The sequence below is a fragment of the Callorhinus ursinus genome, unplaced genomic scaffold (genome assembly GCF_003265705.2).
Source record: "Callorhinus ursinus isolate GAN/ISIS: 27379988/994484 unplaced genomic scaffold, GSC_fseal_2.0 scaffold12, whole genome shotgun sequence".
NCBI classification, from domain to species: Eukaryota; Metazoa; Chordata; class Mammalia; order Carnivora; family Otariidae; genus Callorhinus; species Callorhinus ursinus.
Window position 1 is genome coordinate 76,870,412 of NW_027397074.1, and position 23,400 is coordinate 76,893,811.

The 23,400-nt window shown below is 36.1% G+C and overlaps 1 protein-coding gene across 5 annotated transcripts in view; it reads left to right on the top strand.

The window, feature by feature from the left end:
- The window catches only part of LUC7L2 (LUC7 like 2, pre-mRNA splicing factor), a 58,363-nt gene that overhangs the window by 12,886 nt on the left and 22,077 nt on the right, over positions 1 to 23,400 (top strand). For 4 of the 5 annotated variants that reach the window (XM_025854980.2, XM_025854983.2, XM_025854982.1 and 1 more), the window contains exons 2-3: positions 2,126 to 2,220; positions 20,836 to 20,934. In XM_025854980.2, coding sequence (XP_025710765.1) covers positions 2,126 to 2,220; positions 20,836 to 20,934 — 194 coding nt within the window. Of the gene's footprint in view, positions 1 to 452; positions 524 to 2,125; positions 2,221 to 20,835; positions 20,935 to 23,400 lie in introns of all 5 variants that reach the window. The other variant, XM_025854979.2, reaches the window with a different exon arrangement.

Genomic DNA, 23,400 nt, shown 5'->3' on the forward strand with positions numbered 1-23,400 from the left:
TCATTCAATTTCTTAGCATAATTTGGGTACAGATTAAAAATAAGACATTTTTTCTTACGTGCCAGTAAGCAAAAAACTTGAATATATAGCATTGCCCTTCTGGTGCTAGCTTATCATAATACCATTCTAACGTGAACTTAGGCCCTCACCGAAGTCTTAATGAGATAAAGTCTTTTAAAAAGCATTTTTTTAAAACCCCAGTTGGCCCAGAGACCATTTCCCAGAGTTCTAGCGTTGGACTTTTCCTATCTGTGGTCAGTCTCATTCTTCTGTAGGGTTACACTTGTTAAGTCAATATTTTGCAAAATAAAACACCCTGATTTTGTTCACTTTTGTTTTCATATACAAGAATCTTTACAGTCAACATGTACTTCTAGATGCTGTATTGAAATTGCTGGCAGAGTCTATTCTATACAAACTGAACAATCTGGCCCCTTGTTTTATTTGTAAAGGTTCAATGTATCTATGCCTGCCTACTTCAATCTGCAAGGGAGTGTCAGAAAGGCCCCGCATTCGCCGAGCCGTGAGTTATCACTAACTTTTCAGATGTGTTAATGAATGTGGAACAAAAGCAGTTGTGTTTAAAAGGAAAAAAGGACCATCAAAATAACCTTTATTATAGTAGCAGGCGTGAACACTAAATGATTTATTCCAAATTGTGGTGTCAAAGTAACCTACTTGAACTAGAGACTAGCCTCTAGAAAACCTATTGTTGAACTGCTCTGAAGCTATCATTTTAGCTATAAATTACTTAAATTTTATATACCCTGATTGCAAATGAGAATGTTCTTTAAGTCTTTTTAATGGAGTTAAAACAATTTGAACAAAATCTTACCCCACCTAAAAATGACATATTTAGTTGACTTTGCATTAAGCTCTTCAAAATAAGACCATGTGAAAGGGGTAAAGGCTTAACGTTTTTGTTATTCACATGCGAATAACAGAAATTAATTTAAATAATTGAATCACTTCCTAGATGAGTTTTTGGAGTGCCCCAGGCATCATGTGAAGTACAGAGGTATTTACAATCTCTTTTGGTACCAACAGTTCTCGCTTCAGTAATTCATCAGTAGGTTTTCATTCATCAATGATGATATCAATTTAAGGCTAGAATAAAACACCTACATTTCTTAGGGCTTATCATTCTACATAGAAAAAATGTCCTTAAGTTTTTTTTCTCTTTTTTCCCAAAGAGATGCTAAGCAAAAAAAATTGTAACTAACATCTGTATTTTGTTACTAGAGTTAGTTACCTTTCTTTTTCTTAGACTCTTTAAAGTCTGAGTTGGATAGGCATATTTGATTAGGAGGTTGGATGCTTCTGTTGCTTAGGAGGTGTACTGTGTTATATGAAGACAGAATAAATTTAAATATACCCGGTTTGGCCATATGTAGCACAGACCACCTAAAATTTGAAGGTATGGTACCTTTGGAGGCATTAAAGTTAACGTTTCATATAGGCAATGTGCCTTTGTCTGACTGGTGTGTAAGTCCTTCTTCCAGGTTTGTACACTCTTAAACACGCTATTCTACCCTCTCTAACTCATCCCAGCAGCAAAAGGGAGACACTTCAGCTGGAACAAAATAGTGGAAGAAATGGCGTCTGGGGTTCAGTGGGGATTCGCAGTGTGTATGCAATGTTTGCAAGATTACTTTTTATGTTTTTCAATTAATGTAAATAATTACAAAATAAATCTATGCTTAGCGTCAAGTAGGGAACATTGTATACCAGTAGAAACTCTCCTAGTGGGTCTGCTGCAAGTCACTTAACCTCTTGGGGCCTCAGTTTCATCATCTGCAGTGCAAAGGAGTTGGACTCGATAATGTTTAAAGTCCATTCCTGCTCTATTTCCTATGCTTTTCTGAAGTACTCTGTTTTAACAGAATGCATTGCTTTCCCACTTTGACTATTTGAATTACATTTGCAGTACACATACTGCAACTGCATGTCTAAAATAGTTTTTCTATAGGATATTATATAAAAAACTAATCCCTCTTGAGCTGATTTATAAATAAATGTGTGTGTGTGTAGCCACACAGAAAAAGCTAGAGATGATAGGGCTCTCAGAAAATAAGTATTTTCCAGTTGTCTAACCTTGAATGTTATTAACTTTTCTATATTACAGGAGATACTACTCGTCAACGAATCAAATTCAGTGATGACAGAGTATGCAAGAGTCACCTTCTCAACTGTTGCCCCCATGATGTCCTCTCTGGAACTGTACGTATTTATTAAATTTATTATTTGATTATTGGTATCCTACAGAAATGAACTACTTGATAAAGACTTAATTCTTTGTCAAATTATTATGCAATGATTTTTTTTCTATTAACATATAATGTATTATTTGTTTCAGGGGTATTATGCGATGATTTTTTTAAAAACAGTGTTAGAGGAGGGATTTGCATCCCTTATATTGTTTATTCAGGTTGATGATTTAAAGCTGCAAAAATGGAATTCCTCTGAAAAGTCATTGCTGTCCTTTGCTTTATAATTTTTTCCATTCTTCAGAGAAATTTCTGAAAAAGCATTTCTTATTTGGAATATAAAGGCAGTTATTATACTATAGTTGCACTTTTAGTTCTGAAATTATAGAAATGATTTTTAAAATAGTTTTCTTTACTGTTGAGCAGAGTAGACTTTTATCCAAAGCGTTATATGTTTACATTTGTACACATTATATTATGGAAATCATAGTGAGGAAAACCTAATAGTAAATACTTAAATTCACACAACTTAATTTGCTAGTAGTGTTGTCACTTAAAATGCTTTTATATTTCTGACTCCTAATGATGTAAAGCTCACTTAATTTAGATTTTATATGTAGTGATATTGGTTGACTTTGGAGTATTGTCATTTTAATTTGGAAAGGTAAACGGCAGGATGATGGACCTATTTAAATGGAACAAAGGATCTGATTTTCTGACTTTGGGGTTTGGTTGAAATGATTACTCACTGCAAGAGCTTCCCTTCACAGGCTATATGCGATGGCAGAGGAGGACTAGTAGGAGCTAAACATTTAGCTGGCTTTATTTCTCATTTGCCAGAAATGACTGAAATGAAGAAAAGATTTCTGACTTCCATTTTCAGACATGATGAGTTCCTGTAGTTAAAGTAGTCTAAATGAGTGGTTTCTTCTGGATAGGAAAAGTTAAATACCTCTAACAGAAATCAAAGCATATACAATAGGAAACACTGCTGTCTTTTTCCAGTAGGAAAGACTGTTGAAACTGTATTATGTTAAAAGCGGGGGGGAAAGCTTACATTTAAAAATTTATGTGGTACCTGAATTTTTTTTTTAAGTGTAATAATGTAATCCAGATTCTGAGCACTTGAATTAGAACTATGACAGATAATTAACCCTCATTCCTACTCTTTAGAATGTCCATAAAATATTTTTAATGTGCTTATAAAACATTTGAAGTCTGTAAAATAGGTAATTATCTGTAGTATACTTTGATTCTCCACATTTACTATTAAATTTAACAGTCATTTTATTTAATGCCTAAATTATAACTTCAAATAATTTTTGAGGACAGGCTTAATTAGCAAAGTGACAAAGTTTTTTTATTTTTTAAAACTATAAAACCAACCACAGCAAGACATGGACATAGTGTTACATTCTTCAGGTATGCCATTAATAATAAAAATCTGACATCACAGTTGTGCTTTATGTTTTATAATGTACATAAGCAGTTATGCTCATTTCTTTTTTTAAAGATTTTTATTTATTTGAGAGAGGGACAGAGAGAGTGCGAGCCAGAGGAGGAGCAGAGAGGGAGAGAGAGGGACAAGCAGACTCTGTGCTGAGCCCAGCGTGGTGCTCGATCCCAGGACCCTGAAATCATGACCTGAGCCAAAACCAAGAGTCAGATGTTTAGGGGCAAACTGAGTGGCTCAGTTGGTTAAGTGTCCGACATTCTAAGTAAAACAAAATCTTAAAACTCTTTTGTTTTGTGATCCACAGTTAGCCTTAGTGATAGTAGATGAGTATTCAAAATCATGTAGTTCTTTTGATTTAAAGTATAATTGGGACCAAACCCAAGTTTTACTCAGCATGTTTTCTACTCTGTAGGGAATACTTAATTTTTTAGTCTATTAAATAAAAAAGGATGAGTGGTTGGTCTTGGACTTTCCTTCTTGTAAAGTTCTTGCCTGGTGGATTTATAAGATGCACATTTTCTCAAATTCTAACATCTCTGAAATACATATTTTAAAATGATAGAAAAATATTAATTGGTAACATTTTCTTATGGTACAGAATTGAATGGTGTGGCTTAAAATTGATGGTGCTTGGGTGGATTAAAAATGGTTAATGAAAACCCTTCTACAGGCACTTGCCAGGGAAACTCTGGATGAAAATATCTCCTTTTTGTCAATGTAATAGACCTGAGATTGCCTTATGTAAGGATGACACTAAGTAGTTGTGAACCTCTGTGAGAATTTAAGCAGAGCTTGTACAGATGGCTGTGGGACTTTGTGAGACTCCAGGGTTGTCATAGAGTGGTCTCCTTGATAACTCAAAACCATCCATGGTGTGACTTTCTCATGACCCTTATTAGGAAAAAGAGCTATTTATAACAGTTCATCCTGTGTACAAATGGTTTATAATTACAGAGTTATGACTTATTTAGCAACCAATCTCTCTAGAACAACTTTTTTGGCACAGTCTAATAGTTCATACCTCTTTATGTTGAAATGCCTGTTTCTCTTCTTTTTTAACATGTTTAAATGGAAATAACTGAATTGTAACTTGATTTTATAATGCTCTTTGTTGTATAACTAAAGTTTACCCTTTTCCTCAGATCTGTCACTTCCAGCAGAATATGACTCACTAGTACTCTAGATTATTTAGCAGAAGAATACACAGAAAGGTATTTTCTGGCATTTTTGGAGATGGAGAGTCTGATTTCTAAAAATGCAGTCAAGACTGACTATTAGTATGAAATACTTGAATAGAGAGTCAAAATAATTGTGTGTGTATATATATATTTGGGTTATGATTTTTATAAGAAGCATGACTTTCTTGTAACTGAGGAAGCTGCTTTATTTCAAAGGTTTGTGTTATTCTCCTAGTCATCAAGAATATTGTATTGTTTTAGTCTCATTCTTTTCCTCCTTTTGGCACACTTTCTTCCTGTTCTAGTCACTGTGCAAACAGCAGGCATCATCCACTTTCAGATTTAGGCAAAATAAATCTAAGGAAAGTTGTCCTTTTTCCCTCTGAACACATTATTTCTGGTACATATCTTCCCTGAAGATAAGTACATCGAAGTGCTTAAAAAATCTTTCCGTCTAGCTTCTTGTGATCTTGGAAAAAGATGTGTAGTAGTGATAATTTAGAGGCATTAAATCTAAAGCAGAGATGGTAACAGAAGCTTGAAGTTAATATCTGCAAAGATGAAAATGTATACTTTCATGATGTGCCTGTCCTAAAATCAGAAATGGCCACTACTAATTTTATCACACCCTTCATCGTAGCATGATTTTAGGGTTGACAGACAATCATGTATTGTAGTGTAAGGTCATCATTTCATAGGTGGGAAAAATTAAGGCTCAGAGAAATTGTGCTTGTCAGATGTCTCAGAGAATTATAGTATATTATACAACACAGGAATCTTGGAGTTATTTAAATCTAAATACTTTAAAAAATATTTTTGTGGTTTTTGTTAGGTTTTTAGATAGCACATTTACTTAGGGCAGTGACTTTCAAATGTTTCTGAAGTATCTTTGGAGGCATTTCATGCATTAAGGTCATGGGGACTGGCCAGTCTTTCCTATTTCAGTGGGAATTTTACACATTTCAAGTTTATAGTTTCCATGAAATTTTGTTTAAAAGAAGATTCTGCTGCTCAGAGATAGAATTTAAAGTTTAAAATTGAGAAATACTTAGAGACAAGGATAAAGTAAAATTTTTTTCTGCCTTTTTGAAGTGATTGAGTAGGAATATTAGTTGTCAAAAATTCTGACTGAGTTGATTTTACGTTGCCCAATAAGTTCTGGTTTTTATCTGAAGTGAAGTTTTTACTAATTGAAAGTCCTTTATTGCTTCTTTAAACTATTCTGTTTAAGGGCTGGTCTAAAATCAGTTACTTGGGTACATACAAGCCTGAACTTTAGAACTGTTGAAGTCTATTTGAATAGTACCTATGTAAAAGAGCCATGAAAGTATGGGGAAGCAAAGTAAGTGATAAGAAAGAAAGAAACCACAGAATTTTCTCAACCAGCCACTAGAATCTAAGTTTCATAATAAGGGCAGGGATGTTTTGTTCTGTGCCATGTCCTCGGCATCTAGAACAGTGTCCCTCCATTGTGTTGAATGAGTAATCAGTCCACCCATAAGTCTGTTAAAAAAACTAACTTGAGTTTGAAAAATTAACGATTGTTAGTGGGAAATGTGTTATCTTTTAACACGTAAGGAGCTGGCGAGTATCTGGGGTTTGTTGAGTTACTTATCTAAATAATGACAAGCAGTAGTTCCACATGCAGATGGGAAAAAATTAGTCTTCAGGTACTCTAAACTCAATTTCTCAAAAATTGTTTGTTTAGGGCTATTTTGATATATTTTTTAAAGATTTTATTTATTTGTTTGAGAGAATGAGAGAGAGGGAGAGCATGAGGGGGGAGGGTCAGAGGGAGAAGCAGACTCCCTGCTGAGCAGGGAGCCCGATGCGGGACTCGATCCCGGGACTCCGGGATCATGACCGGAGCCAAAGGCAGTCGCTTAACCAACTGAGCCACCCAGGCGCCCTATTTTGATATTTTTTAACAGTTGTTCTTAGCATTGGTCCAGATAACTGGCTTCATTTTTTTTTCCTTTTTAATTTACATGACAAGAGCTGCCCGATTTGTAAAAATACCAGATTTTGCAAACTAAGTTTTACCAGTTTTGGCCTTTTTTTTTTTTTTTTTAGATTTTTTTTTTTTTTTTGGTCAGGGGAATGGAAGGCAGAGGGAGAAGCAGGCTCTCTGTTGAGCAGGGAGCCCAATGTGGGACTCAATCCCAGGACCCTGAGATCATGACTCGAGCCGAAGGCAGATGCCCAACCCACTGAGCTACCCAGGCGCCCCCAGTTTTGGCTTTTGAAGTATATTTTATGTCCTTGTATTAAGCAGATTTTGCTATTTGCATTTTATTCTTCAGTTACAAAAATGTGCATTCCTTTAACAAGCATTTATAGAGATTGCCTGAACCAAAACACCTTTGGTGCCTAGGAAGTCAGAGGCACATTAAAAGCTTCCCAGTGGTGCGCCTGGGTGGCTCAGTTGGTTGAGTGACTGCCTTCGGCTCAGGTCATGATCCTGGAGTCCCAGGATCGAGTCCCACATCGGGCTCCCCGCTCAGCGGGGAGTCTGCTTCTCCCTCTGACCCTCTTCCCTCTCGTGCTCTCTATCTCTCATTGTCTCTCTCTCAAATAAATAAATAAAATCTTTAAAAAAAAAAAAAGCTTCCCAGTGAATAATTTAAACTTTACTGGGGCACCTGGGTGGCTCAGTCGTTAAGCGTCTGCCTTTGGCTCAGGTCATGAAGCCAGGGTCCTGGGATCGAGCCCCACATGGGCTCCCTGCTCAGTGGGAAGCCTGCTTCTCCCTCTCCCACTCCCCCTGCTTGTGTTCCCTCTCTCGCTGTGTCTCTCTCTGTCAAATAAATAAATCTTTAAAAAAAAAAATAAAATTTAAAACTTTACTATTAAACTTTAAAGTCCTCAATATTGTTTATAGCATTGTTGGCAAATTGGCACACGAATACCCTGAACTATTCAACTTGGGGTACGTACGCCCTTGGGAAATAACTTTTTTCTGTCATACTAAGTAATCTTGTTGTCATTCATTTTATATGCTTAATATACTTTAGGCTTATGGAAGTAATTTAAAAAAAATTTTTTTTTTTTTTTAAGATTTTATTTATTTGTTGTGTGCACGCTCGGGCGCACACAAGCAGGGAGAGTGGCAGAGGGAGAAGCAGGCTCCCCGCTGAGCAAGGAGCCTGATTCTGGACTCAACCCCAGCACCCTGGAATCATGACCTGAGCCGAAGGCAGATGCTTAACTGACTGAGCCACCCAGGTGTCCCAGAGATTTTATTTATTTGAAAGAGAAAGAGCAGAAGCAGGGGGAGGGGCAGAGGGAGAGGGAGAAGTAGGCTCCATGCTGAGCAAGGAAGCCCAACGCAGGACTCGATCCCAGGGCCCTGAGATCGTGACCTAAGTGGAAGGCAGACAGCAGATGGCAGATGCTTAACTCCCTGAGCCACCTAGGCGCCCCTGAAGTGATTTTTTTTTTTTTTAAGGTGACCCAGAGATTATGTATTCTAGCGTCTTGTTCTAGTTTAGTGTGTCTTTAGTTGAGGTTGCTCAGCAAATTTATTCATTAATTGGATTAATGATTAAATAAAAATACACAGTTGATCCCTGAACAATACAGGGCTAGGGGCACCAAGCCCTGTGCAGGGCTAGGGGCACCAAGCCCTGTGCAGGTATAAATCCCTGTTACAACTTTTGACTTGTCAAAAGCTTAACTACTGATAGCCTGTTGTTGACTGGAAATCTTAATGATAACATAAACAGTCAATTGACAGTATTTCATTTATATTATGTGTGTATATGTATATTTACAAACTATTACAATAAAGTAAGCTGGAGAAAATGTTATTAATAAAATCATAATGAAAGTACATTTACAGTACTGTACTATGAAAATTACACATATAAATGGACCTGCGTGGTTGTTTAAGGGTTGACTGTACATGCATGTAGTTAAGATGAACTATAGTGTTGATGGTCAATCTTTATAAGTTAAATTACAACTTAATTTTACTTTTATTCTGTAATGAGTCAGTCTGAGGGAAGAATCTTTAATTTCTGTAATAGAAAATTTTAACTATAAATAGAAGTAGAATTGTATAATGAACTTCATGTTCCCATACGCCAGCTTCATTAAATCTTTACCACATAGCTACCTTATTTATAATCACTTAATGTCCTTTTGTTTGTTATTTTGAAGCAGATTTTAAATCTTGGACCTATCTGATAGGATGAATCTTGAAACAATATAAAATAGTAAAGACCAATTACTCCCAGGCAAAGTAGAATGAGATTTGGAAGTCATTGTTAAAGCATATTGTTTTTCATAGTTCGGTACTTCGTTAATATATTTCGGTGTCATATTTCTGTGTAGTGATTCTCAATAAATGCTTATTACCTGAGAACCTCAGATCATGCTCTGAGTATTCCCTGAACTCTTCAGATCTGTTTTAGAGATGTGTACAGTTTTATAAACTGTGTTTTAACAAGTCTGAAGAATCTAGTGTGTCTCTGAGGCTATTCAGTGAAAAAGAGAAGATGAAATTACAAGTGCATTATTTGGATGTAGACAGTGAACACAGTAAGAGCAAGCACATGATAAAAAATGAAACTTTAAACAAATATTTTTGTTGTACTAGGAGCTTAATGACAAACATCAAGCAAAGTCACAGATTCTCTGTCACTGGAAATATTTTTTAAACTGATGAATTTTACCTTGATATGCAGGTGGCAAGTCAGATGACTTACTGAAATCCTTTTTAGTTTGATGATTCTCACTCATTAAGGGAACTTGTAAAAGCATTTGGTATTTTATTTTGACCCACATACAGTAAAACATTGTGAATGTATTTTGTCCCATAGGCATTACAGGTCTATAGGATCAAAAAATGTAGGCATATATATAATGTATTTGGATAATATAATTTATGAAATTTCCACATTTCGGTTCTTATGTTTTTTTCCCTTTTACGGTATTTATTATAGTGTTTGGAGTAATGAAATTTAAGTAATGTTGAAATTAAGAAGAGTAAGACATAGAAAAAGGTGAGGAAAGTGGACTGAATGGAGAAACTAAAGAGAATTCACAGTAAAAGTTAACAAAAAATTTCTCTTCAAAAAATGATTTATTGGGACACCTGGATGGCTCAGTCAGGCGGATGCCTAAAGCTCAGGTCATGATCCTAGGACCCTGGGATCGAGTCCAGCATTGGGCTCCTTACTCAGCGGGGGCCCTGCTTCCCTCTGCCTCCCACTTCCCCTGCTTGTGTGCATGCACTCACTCTCTCTCTCTCTGGGAAATAAATAAAATCTTTTAAAAAAAAGTGATTTATTTTTTTCATCTCTTTCGGAGTGGTACTGATTGCTGAGATCAGCATTCATTCACTCGTTCATTCATTCACTTAAGTACTTACTGAGGACCTACTATGTGCTATGTTGGGGATACAGAAGTGAACACAGGTTTCACCTTTAAGTGGTGGGAGCTAGCATTCTGATGTGGGAGACACACAACTAAGTGAAAAGAAATAATGGGATTTCAGGTCGTGATTTAAGTTGCTAGGACAAAACATGGTTAAGTAACTTAAGACTGTCTGAGATAGTGGTCCAGGGACTACTCAGGGTGGATAGAGAAAACTGTTCTGTTGATAAAGTGATATTTGAAGAGATCTAAATGTTAAGAAATTTAAGCCAGTCATTTCTGAGCAGGAATGAACTTAGCACATGTTGCTTCCTCACAAAACTTTTGGTGTTTTCCTATTGTACATATGGCCAAAGATCTAAAATCCTTAGTCCAGTCTGCGTCTTCCTTGAATGAATAAATTGGTTTGGTCCTTTTTACCAGACTGATTTATTCATTGTTGTCTCTCACTATTTTCTTTCCCTAACATGATTCTCATTTTAGCTTACCTCTTTTTCTCTTGCTGGAATAACTTTTCTTTACACATTTAAACCTGCCTGGCTTTCTACATGTGATTGCCTGAGCTTATAGCCTTTTAGCCTCTGAACCCCAGTGTAACACCTGCTCTCTATGCTACTGAATAGGCATTTGTTAGTTTTTCTTGTTTATATATGTGTTCTCTCTTTCTTCTCAATTAGTATCATCTTTCTAGGGCAAGGACTTTTTTAAGATTTTTTATTTTTTATTAGAGAGAGTGTACAAGCAGGGGGAGTGGCAGGCAGAGGGAGAGGGAGAAGCAGGCTCCCCGCCGAGCAAGGAGCCCGATGTGGGACTCGATCCCAGGACGCTGGGATCATGACCTGAGCCGAAGGCAGACGCCCAACCGTCTGAGCCACCCACGTGCCCCAAGGACTTTTTTTTTCTTTTTCTTTCTTTTTTTTTTTTTTTTTTTTTAAGATTTTACTTACTTGAGAGCACGCAATGGAGAGAGCATGAGCTGAGAGGGAGCCCAATGCGGGGCTCGATGCCGAAGGCAGACGCTTAACCAACTGAGCCACCCAGGCACCCCAAGGACTTTTGTTTCAGTGTTATCTAGATATCTTTGCATATCTTGGTTTGGGATGGATAAGAAAATATTTCATGCTATGTTCTTCAAAAACAATATTAAAAGCTAGAAGAAGAGCTCTGTTTTTCTTTATCCACTTAGGGATAAATGGACTTGGAAATGGAATGTACAAGTGGGAATGAGCAGTTAGTAAATGGGAAGTGGTAAAAAGCAGGAACTAATCTCTGCATGCACAGTGTGCCCCTTTCCTCTTCTCCCATCATTCATGTTGGACTGGTTCATTTGAATGCCAGGATTGGAATTGGGAAAGAAATACTGTAATTTTTATTTTAAGACAATATGGCGTAACTTGAATGCATACTCAGGTTTTATTATTTCAAGGTTTTTTCCATATTATACTGGGCTTTCTCTTGTTATTGAGCTGGGGCTTGAATCGAAACGTTGAACATGGATGGAAGAGAGATTTTACAAATATGAGGAAGGAAGAAAGTTAAAGGTGTAAGAAGTGAGAATCAAAATGTAGGTGACTTGTGTTTTAGAAAATAGCATTGACATTGGAGGGCATATGGAAGGGTTCACGTGGTCAGCCAGGGCTTTGTATTTCCCATGCTCTGTCCTGCTCTTGTGTCATTGTTTCACTTTTTCTCTAGCTGGTGTGTATTCTTTTTAGTACTTACCAATATCACTTTCTATTCTTCGATTCTTTGCTGTTTTTGTATTATATCTTTATTATTATATTTTGATGTCTTCCACCCTCGTCTTGAGACTCCTAAAACAGTGTAAGAAAACATAATAAAAAGACACATGGGAAGAATTGTTATTTTAAACAAACTAAGCAGTGTAAATAAATAAAAGAATTAAAGCCAGGTGGATAACAGTAAAACTATTGCTCTCATGAAGGTGGTTTTTACAAAGTTAAAATTACCAAGCAGTGGGGTTTGTTTTTAAATCGTAAGTATGATAATAGGAATTTATACTGTTATTCTCAAGCATTCGTCCTCATCTTCTCCCTCATTAAATTTTCCTGTGGCAATATACTGTGGTCTTGCAGGTGGCACTGTTCTTTAGAAATACTTTTCAAGGGGCACCTGGGTGGCTCAGTTGGTTAAGCATCTGCCTTCAGCTTGGGTCACAGTCTCATGGTCCTGGGATGGAGCCCCACATTGGGCTCCCTGCTCAGCAAGGAGTCTGCTTCTCCCTCTCCCTCTGCCTGCTGCTCTGCCTACTTGTGCGCTCTCTCTGTCAAATAAATAAATAAAATTAAAAAAAAATACTTTTTAATATTTCTGTTGTTAATAAATTGACTTAGGGAAGTCAGATTTGGGGTTCCTTTATAATTTGTTAATGAGGGTCTCCTAGAAGAATACTTCTAACTCTAGAGGAAGAATATGTAAAACTGTCTGCTTGGAAAACTTAATTGGGTAAAGCAAGCCTTTAGTGAACGTAGTATTATATATGTACCATACTGGATACTGCTACTTACAGTTCCTGTTGTTACATCACCTTCAACATGTCCAGAACAAAATGTTTCCTTCACAGACCAACTCTTCCATTTGATTTAGTCATTTCTCTTGGTGGTGTCATCATTTACTCATGCTTGAAATACTCCTGATCTTTTCTTCTCAACACTTCATTTCCAGTTAGTTATTGTTGGTTAGTTGATAGTTCCATTTAATTAGTTGATTGAGAGTCATTGTGTTATCAAAAGAATATTGAACTATATTAAAGACTGGATTTAAATTTTTACTCTGCTCCTGCCAGCTTATAATCTTAGGCTTATGATCTTATGACTTCTCTGAGCCTGATTTCATTGTTGTAGGAAGGTGGTGATGGAATTGATGATTTCAGAGATCCTTCCCATCTTTAAAATGCTTTTATTCTTCTCTAACACCTTATTTTACCTCCATCACCTGCTTTCCCTTTTCTTTTCTAATTTGACCCTATGGCTTTATTTCTGGTTTACCCTAATAGCCTATCCCGCCTTGACCTCTTTCTTCTTGTCAGTCCATCCAGTAGTGTGGTGTTAATGCTTCTAAAATACAGATTTTATCATGTCCTGTTTCTGTCCAAGTAGTCAAGCATTCTTCTTTGCCTATAGGGAAAATTCTGCATGTTGATTCATATTCAGAATCTTCAACAATCTAGTCAGAATCTGTAATTTGATGCAGCAGTCTTACGAAGTATTTGAGAAAAGAGAAGTTCAGAGAAATTAAGTGAATTTCTCAGTTAAATAGATAATAAGATGTTAAGGGAGGTCTTCTGAGTTGCTGAGTACCCAGTCTGTCTTATTTTATTACTTAGACAATAAAGTTTTCAAGTAAACGTGGAAAAGTGTAAAACATGAATATTTTCCATTATGTATCATCCCCCATCCCAGACATAAAGCCTGTCAACAACTTCATGTACCTTTTTCACACTCCTTTCTGTGTGTGTGTGCATGCATGCATGTGTGTGTTTTAACGAATGGCATTATATTTTGGGGTTTTTTTTTTTCACTTAGTTTCCAAATTAGTCGTCTATATTTTAAAAGTATGCCTACATAATATTTCATAATATGGCTGTTTCGTAAATTAATTATTCAGTGACTATTATGTTCATAGTTTTTGGTTTTGGTGCACAGTGTGGCAATGAAATCTTTGCATGTGCATCTGTGTATATATTTGCAACTGTTGCTTTAGTTTAATGTCTTCATTTTTTTCTTTGAGATTATAAATTACTTGAAAGCAGGAATTATCTTCTTATACTGTTTTATAATTCCCTTAAGGATTTAGCTCATTGATCTGAGTAAATACAACAAAGCAAGAATACTTGCAATTCTTGAGGTGGTTACTATGCCTAGTTTCTATCACTGATTTATTCATTAATGTATTACTACCATTGGTTTATAACTGGCAGTACACTCAAATGTGTAGGTCAGCCCTTTGATTTGCTCTACTGTAATAGGTTTATTTGTTGATTTTGATGCATAATTTCCGCATGCCTCTGTTCTGTTCCTTAGATTTTTTTTTTGGTCCAAAATTAAAGTGGCTTTTTTTTTCTGGTTGTAAGAATAATACGGGTTCATTGCATTTAATTCAACCAATATCAAACCAGTCTCACAGCAGTGTCTGTACATGAATTTACAAAAATGGCATTTTGTTTTTCTTTGCCATCTCTTTTCTCTACTTAGTATGTAGATCATAATTTCTGATGGCTATATGTGTTGTATGACTATGCCGTAATTCAGTTGATCAGAACCCTGTTTCTAGGCTCTTAAAATGTTTACATCAAAAACATCATTGTTATTTGTCCTTTACCTTTGTGTACTTATTTCATTGTTTCTTCAAGTTCTTAGAAGTAGAATTCCTTAGTTAAATCATCACATTTATTTAGTAGTCATTAGTTGTGTAAAACCTGGTCTTTTATGTAGGAAGGGAAAAATAAGAGAAACTCTTCCTCATGGCTTAAAGTCCATTTGAGGAGGTAATGTGCATTTTTGAAAATTTTATTTTATTTTATTTTTTGTTATTTTTTTAAAGATTTTATTTATTTATTTGACAGAGACTCAGAGAGGGAACACAAGCAGGGGGAGTGGGAGAGGGAGAAGCAGGCTTCCTGCGGAGCAGGGAGCCTGATGGGGGCTCGATCCCAGGACCCTGGGATCATGTCCTAAGCCGAAGGCAGCTGCTTAATGACTGAGCCACGCAGGCGCCCCCATTTTTGAAATTTCAAAAGAACACTTAGAAGAGCACTTAACAGAATCAACTTTGTTAAACAGTAAAGTGTGGTACAAAATGCTGAGAGGTTGTAAGAGAAGTTATCAGAATTGGATATAGTTATTTGGTCAAGACTTCACAAAGGAAATGAATTTAGGATGGAGAAGACAAAAATGCAGACATGAATTTTTCCAGTTAAAAATAAGCATTTTTCTCATTTACAATCTAAGAATTTAGATGTCTTAAAAATGCCAAGAATAAACTTGTGGGAAGAATGTAATTATGAAGTAAATTGCTTATTAAATTTAAAAATTCAAAAAACTCTCCCTGTGACTTTCATTACAAATAGAGCCTTTGTAAGTTAAAACAAATAACCGAACATTGTATTATGTTCAGTTTGAAGTTCATTTATTTTACAAGAGAAGCAGCAGCAAATATCTGTGCACTGAGTGTTCAAAGCACTATTGAACCATCAGTGATTAAGTCAGGATTGATTCAGGTTTTGAGGATTGGTCCATACTTGGTCATGGTGTGATTCTATCCTGGTTCCCTTTGTGGTGGCTTTTTAATTAGATGACCACGGTCTTGAAGAGCATTAACATGGACACACTTCCTTCACTTTTACATTGACAGGTAGTTGTGTGTGTTTTGGCGTGCTTGTTCTTTATTTTAAGTACTCCCTGTGTGTATGACAGTGCCAGAGTACGTGTTTAGTCATGATGGTATGGAAAGAAGAAAATAGATGACTAGTATCTAGAATTCTGAAAATCTGTATACCCCTACTGTGCTGCTAGATCCCCGAAGAATAAGCACTGAGGCTATTCTAGGCAAAAAAAAAAAAAAAAAAAAAAAAATTATAGCTAGGCCCTTCCTCCTAGGACTGTGGCGCCCCACAAATCTATTTAAGCTAGACTAGACTGGAAAGCTGCAGAGCTCATGGCCCAGGATAGTGTCAAGTCCAGGCGGTCTACCTCCTGGAGGACAGTAGCACACAGGGAATAAGAGAGAAGAGTAGCATACAATACTGAGGAAGGAATGAAGTCCCAGCAAAATTGATAATCCATGGAGAGGTGAAGAAGACCTTCCCCTCCAGAACTTAGATCAGTTTTATACTGGGTTGCATCTTGATCACCCTTGCTTGTTAAGCTCAGGGCCCCGTATGCCAAATGTTCTTCTTTGTCCTCTTTTACCAGTTTGATTCATTCAACAAATATTTATTTATTATTATTATTTTTTAAATTTTATTTATTTATTTGACAGAGAGAGACACAGCAAGAGAGGGAACACAAGCAGGGGGAGTGGGAGAGGGAGAAGCAGGCCTCCCGCAGAGCGGGGAGCCCGATGCGGGGCTTGATCCCAGGACCCTGGGACCATGTCCTGAGCTGAAGGCAGATGCTTAACGACTGAGCCACCCAGACGCCCCACAACAAATATTTATTAAACATTCCTATATACCAGGTAAATTACATAGTAGATAAAATAGAAAAAAATTCCTTGTCCTTGTGGAGCACACATTTCAGTGAAGTAGTAAAAATTTCCCCCTTGCACAAATTCCCTTCCAAGGCACATATCCACCCCACCTCCCGCCCCAAACTTCTTCCTCTTACCAAAACTCAGCCTTACACCAGTGGTATAATTGTGAAATGTGTCCTCTTTGGTGTTCATTTTGTTCTTGACCCACATAATTGGCTTTTTTCCTTTGGTTGGTTGTATGATGTAAGTTTAAAGATAGAGCAGAGGAAAGCCTAGAATTCCTGCCAGTATGGGGTAGGCAACAGATGTTTAGGTTAAACAGTGAGACAAGATTTATAGACTCCTTTTAGGTTTTTATTGAGAACAGATTGGAAATCTAGTTAAGCATAGGATAAAGATAAGGGAGATAACTGGAAGAAAGGCAGCTAGACAACTGCTTTGGGTATCTGCTATGTGCAGAACACTAGCATGGTAAAACAGAAGGGGTGTTAGACTAGAAATCAGTCTAACCAGATTTTCTTTTTTTTTTTAATTTTAATTTTTTTATTAAAGATTTATTTATTTGAGAGAGAGAGAGAGGGAGCCCAAGAGGGGGTAGGGTCAGAGGGAGAAGCAGACTCCCTGCTCAGCAGGGAGCCCGATGTGGGACTCGATCCCGGGACTCGGGATCATGACCTGAGCCGAAGGCAGTCGCTTAACCAACTGAGCCACCCAGGTGCCCCAGATTTTCTATTAAGTATCTGGAATAAGTGTCTTTCTGGGCTTCGTTTCCTTTGTCTGTAGATTGGGAATAAAACTAGACCAGTGAGTGGTTCCCAACACTGTACTTTTTTTCTTTTTAATCTTTTTATTTATTTATTTATTTGACAGAGACAGCGAGAGAGGGAACGCAGGCAGGGGGAGTGGGAGAGGGAGAAGCAGGCTTCCCGTGGAGCAGGGAGCCGGATGCGGGTGCTCTATCCCAGGATCCTGGGATCCTGACCTGAGCTGAAGGCAGATGCTTAATGACTGAGCCACCCAGGTGCCCCACCAATACTGTACATTAAAAACACCTGGGAGGCTTTTACAATTCTATTTTTGGAGGGTAGGGCTTGGACCTATTTTCAGAAGCTTGCGTCAATATTATTACTCCAGGTCTAGGTTAAAAACAACTGCATTGGATCAATGGCACTCCCAACTGGCATCATAACATTTTAGGAAATAAGTGTAGCATCCCTTTAACAACTGTAGCTATAGAAAAACACAAAGGGAGTTGTTGGAGAGATTAATGTTAAGATACCAATTAAGAAACACTCGCTGGGGTGGCTGGTTGACTTCTGTTGGTAGAACATACAACTCTTGATCATGAGGTCATGAGTTCAAACCCCTGGTTGGGCATGGAGCCTACATAAACATGTGCGCTGTGCGCGCATGCGCGTGCGCGCGCACACGCACGCACACCGGTGTAGCAAAGATGGTAACAATGTTCTTTTGTAACTTTTTCATTACTGTCTTATTTTCCTGCATATTTTAGGAGCATTACATTTTTTCCTATAGCTTCTTAACAATGTTGCTTAATAAGCAGTTTTGAATTTCCACACATCAACAGCAAGTTTCAGTTGCTGTTTAATGTCACTGGAAGACTTAGTTAATCCATAGACTTATGAATGAGAGTAAGCAGTGGGGCCTGGAAAAATCTCAGCATGCCCAGCAACAGTGATACATGAGAGCCATTAGTGGGATGAGAATTCATAATACTGGTAAATATTCCTTATTATTTCCCAAAGGATAACTTGGAAGACATAGTCTTTATTTTCCCATACATTCTTTTATGTAATTAGTAACCGAGGTAGTAGTTTTGCAGAGAAACTTATTTTTTAGATAATCAAAAAATGTCAGAGTTGGAAGGAGGAAGCTACTTAACAGTTGAATTCTTTCCTCAGTATCTTAGAAAAATGGTTGTCTAAACCATATTGGGATCTTTCAGTTATCTGGGAACTCACTCTTGAGGAAGTGTATTCTATCTTTGGAAAGCTTTGATCGTTAGAAAGTTGGTGGGTATTTTGTTTTTGTTTTTAATTTGAGAGAAAGTTAAAATCTGACTCTTGAGTCCTTTGGGGCCATAATAAGATCTATTTCTGCTTCATGCTGAAAATTTCTTTAGTTGATTGAGGACTAGGTTCACATTTTGATTTTTCTTGGCCAATCACATCTGTCCTCCAGCTTTTTTTGTATAGCTTGGATTGGAAACACTTGGTCTAACTTATTTATATCCTTTTGAAATGTGTTACCACACAGAATGTATCTTTTGGAAGAGAGGTGTTTGCCAGCCTTCAGCAAGAGATTTCTTACTTTGTTCATACTATGTCCTGTAAGTTAATTTATCTTAGTCATGCCACACTGTAACTCTTACTCTTGACTGGTATGTTTTTAAATTTGTCTTAATTTTCTGCTCATAGCTATTTGTAAATTTGCCTACTTAGATATGGCTATAAGACTTCATATTTATTTTAAATTTGATCTATCAACTCTTTTGAATCTTAAAAAATTTTTTTAAAGGTTATGTATTTTTAAGTAATGTCTACACATAACTTGGGTCTCGAACTCAAGACCCCGAAATCAAGAGTCACATGCTCTTCTAACTAAGCCAACCAGGTGCTGCAGTTCTTTTGAATCTTAATCCAGTGAATTCACTATTTTTTTTAGCTGGGGATATTGTACTATAAAATAGACGTTCATATCCTTTGTTATATCCAGGTTGTTGGTGAAAAAGTTAAGACAGAGTCATTTCTAGGTACTTACATATAAAGCTTAAGGCGCAGACTTATGTGCCAGTCATTGTTCTAGTCTGTTTCTTGGTACTAGAAACATCCGTCTGCTTGACACTGGCATTTTTTCTTTTTTTTTTTTTTTTTAAGATCTGCCTCCTAAATCTTCTGTAAAACCTCAAGCATTCTTTTCTTAGCTTTTCCTAAGGTTAGTTTGCTTCCTCACACATTTTAAATCCAGTTTAAATATATCCTCTTCAGAAAGACCTTTGATCACCAAGCAGCCTCTCATTGTAAGGGGAGCATTACTATTTTATTAAACCTCTTAACTGTATTCAGAGACACAATTATGGTTAATTATTTGTTTCCCCTCTTCTGAATGTCAGCTCCATGAGGTCAGAGACTGTATGTATCTGTGACAGTTAGCTCTGTGTCCCTAGCACCTAGCATAGTGCTTGGCACAAGTAGGTACACAGTTAATTGAAGGAATGACTTTACTATTATAATGTTTGTCATACTTTAACTTTATGCATAGTTTGTATAACAGAATCAAAGGCAATATTTACTATACCTTTTCAAATTACTGTATTCTCTTTTTACCAATTCTGAGACATTCTATTGCTAGGATAGCATACTTGGAATTGGAAAATCTGTTTTACTTGGATCATCCATTAATCACATCTGTAAATATCTTTGTATCCAGCCCAATTTTTTCCCTTCAATTTTCCCACTAAAGGATTTCTTGAAAGATATTATCAGTTGCTCAGATAACATGTAAAAATGGGCAGATTTTTAGGAATTTTTGTCTCAAGAGAAAACCTCTGGTTGGGTAAATAATGTCTAATTGGAATTCTAAGTAGGAGGATCCTAGGTTCAATGGGAGTATGTTTTATTTCCCTGATACGTGCTTGTAAATAGGATTTTATACCTGTTTTTTGTGGAGTTATATCAGGTCTTAATAAATTTCTTTTTACTAGTTCACCTAGAGTCTTGTCTGGAATCCTTATCAAGGTTACTGGTCTAATGTTTGAGGACTCCATCTTTATTTGAAAATCAGAATGTTCTGGGCGCCTGGGTGGCTCAGTCATTAAGCGTCTGCATTCAGCTCAGGTCATGATCCCAGGGTCCTGGGATCAAGTCCCACATCGGGCTCACTGCTCCTCGGGAAGCCTGCTTCTCCCTCTCCCACTTCCCCTGCTTGTGTTCCTGTGCTCGCTATTTCTCTCTGTCAAATAAATAAATAAAATCGTTAAAAAAAAAATCAGAATGTTCTTCAAAGAGTATTGACTATAATCTGCAATTTTATTTATATATTTTTAGTTTAATTTTAAACTAATGTTATCTTTTTCTGTGTTAATGGGCTAAGTGAAATTTGATACAGAAGCTAGAAGCTTTTTTCAGATTTTTATAGTTTTCTTTGTTTGTTCTTAAGTACAAAAGTAATCACTATTCCCATCTGTTGGTAGAATTGATGTGGATTTCTTTCTGGTATCGTTTTATACTTATCTATGAAATTTTGTAATTTGAATGTCCATAAATAAAGAAGCATCTGTAAGACTTAATATGTATTTTGAAGAGAATTGTGGTTGTTAATGAATTTTTGAAAAATGTGTTTACTGTTTCAGTAATATGTTTTTTTTCTCCCCCCCTGCCAGAGAATGGATCTTGGAGAATGTCTGAAAGTTCATGACCTGGCTTTAAGAGCAGATTATGAAATTGCATCCAAAGAACAAGATTTTTTCTTTGAACTTGATGTATGTGATTTTGCATTAATGGGGTTTTTTTTGTAGTAAAACATTTTGAATATGGGTTAATATCTCCATAGGAAAAAGCTCTTAGCAAATTATCTTCTTTGTGTTTATATGGAAAATAGTACTAAAGTAAGATCATGTATTTTCTTGACTAACAACATTTTTTTAAAAAATAGAAGGTGAAACTAGGTATTTTAAGAAAATGTGTAAAAATCCATGCAATGCATATATTCTTTTGAGAAACTGTTCTAGTAAAGTTGTGATGATTAAGGAAACCTCAATTTAAGCACATGTAAACAAATTTCTGATGTATTTAAGGCCCTTTAATCTATTGAATTTTTACATTATTTTTATTTTTGTATCTGAATATATATAGAGGGAGAGAGGATATTAAGTAACTATTTTTTATGTAAAACTAATAGAAGGAATTAGAGTAGAAGGTACCATTTATGTACCTTAAAGGCTCAAGATCTGATTTGTTGTTTATACAAACAGAATTGTTTGTTATAAAAATAGGGAAACTTTTTTTATATTTATATAAAACATACTAATTAGCTTTACATAAAAGATACTGATGAGCACACATCTTATGATACTTCTTACAGTAAGGTATAATAGGTATTTTACTTGGTTTGGAAGATAAAGCAGTCAATAGGCACCTCCATTTACTTCTAAGAATTTCTGCTAATGGAAATGAAAATCGGAGGAGTGCCTGGGTGGCTCAGTTAAGCGTCCAACTTGGTTTCAGCTCAGGTCATGATCTCAAGGTTGTGAGATCAAGTCCTGCATTGGGTTCTGTGCTGGGCGTGGAGCCTGCTTAAGATTTTCTCTCCCTGCCCCTGCCCATTCTCTCTCTCTGTCAAAAAACAAAACAAAACAAAAAAAGTGAAAATCATCTATGTAAACATGATTTAATGTGGGGCTGGAATAGTTGGAAACATCTTAAATTAATTAGATTTTGATTTAATATATTCTGGGCAGAAACCATCATCTAAATGTAGGGATATGGATATTTGGGTCATTTTCCATATTTTACCGTTTCTCTTTTAGTGGTTTGGGCCTTGCAGAATATTTTTATAGTTGTCTCATTTATCAATGCTTTAAAAATTTCTAATGGGTTAATTCAAAAGGGTCTTCCCTATTCTGAGGTGATAAGTTCTCTCATGGTTTCTTATATTTTTTATGGCTTTATTTTATATACTTAGGTCTTTGAACCAAGTTAAATTTATGCTGATCTAAGGAATTGAGGTATAGATTTAGCCTTATTTTTCACCAGATAGCTACTTAGTTGACCCAACACTACTGATTGGTACATCTTTTTCTTCTCACTGCTTTGAGATGCCACTTTTATCTTCCCATAAGGAAGTTTTAATAGATAAATCTTGTGAATTTAAAGATGAATTTTAAATTAAAAGAGCTAAAAAGCTATCTTTTTTTTTCAAAGATTTTTATTTATTTGAGAGAGAGCACGCACGCGCCTGTGCGCACACAAGCGGGGTGGGGGGCAGCGGGGGAGGGGCAGAGGGGGAAGGAGAAGCAGACTCTCCTGCTGAGCAGGGAGCCTGACGCAGCTCAATCCCAGGACCCCGGGATCATGACCTGAGCGGAAGGCAGATACCTGCCTTCCTATTTAGATACCTATTTAGAAATGCTTCCTAAATAGATACCTATTTGTCATCATAGCTAAGAGCTTTTAAATGAGCCTGTTTCTTTTCTCGTTCAGGAAATTCTTAGAATTTGCTATGTGCTGAATAAATTTATATTTTTAATTAAACATTTGTATTTTAAATTCACTCTATTTCTGTACAGTAAGATATGAAAGTCCAAATTGCTTAACTTGGGAATAAATCTTAAAAGTTTAGTTTTAAATTAATTACTACTTAATTACAGACGTGCTAATATATGCCTGACAGATGTCATTAATATAATTATTGAACTGAATTTTTACAGTGTAGACATTGCTAAAATTCTGACTGGTTTATTCTTTGAAAAGAACTCAAGTTTTCCTGATTGTAACATTTTCATTGTGGAAAATTTGAGAAGCATAGAAAAACAAATTATTAAAAAATACCCATATATTCAAAAAGAATTACTGCTAAAATTTTATGTATGCTCTTCCTTTTTTTTTTTTCCTCTCCTTTATTTTAGAAAATTGGGATTTTTATGGCATATGATACTGTTTACAAATAACATTTTCTTGTATCATTTAAGTATTCTATTAAAACCTTTTTTAATGGCTGAAGATCAAAATTTCTACGTTACTTAGGTATTTAAGGTATTTACAACTTTACACCATAAAAATAACATTGTGAGGAACATCCTTGACTATTCAGCCTTCTTTATATCTGATTGCTTTCCTAAAAGGCATTTCTGGAAGTAAAATTACGAAGTCAGGGGACATTTTTTAAGTCTTTTTGATACCAGTTACCACATCGCCTTTTTAAACACTGCACTGATTTGTGGTTTCTT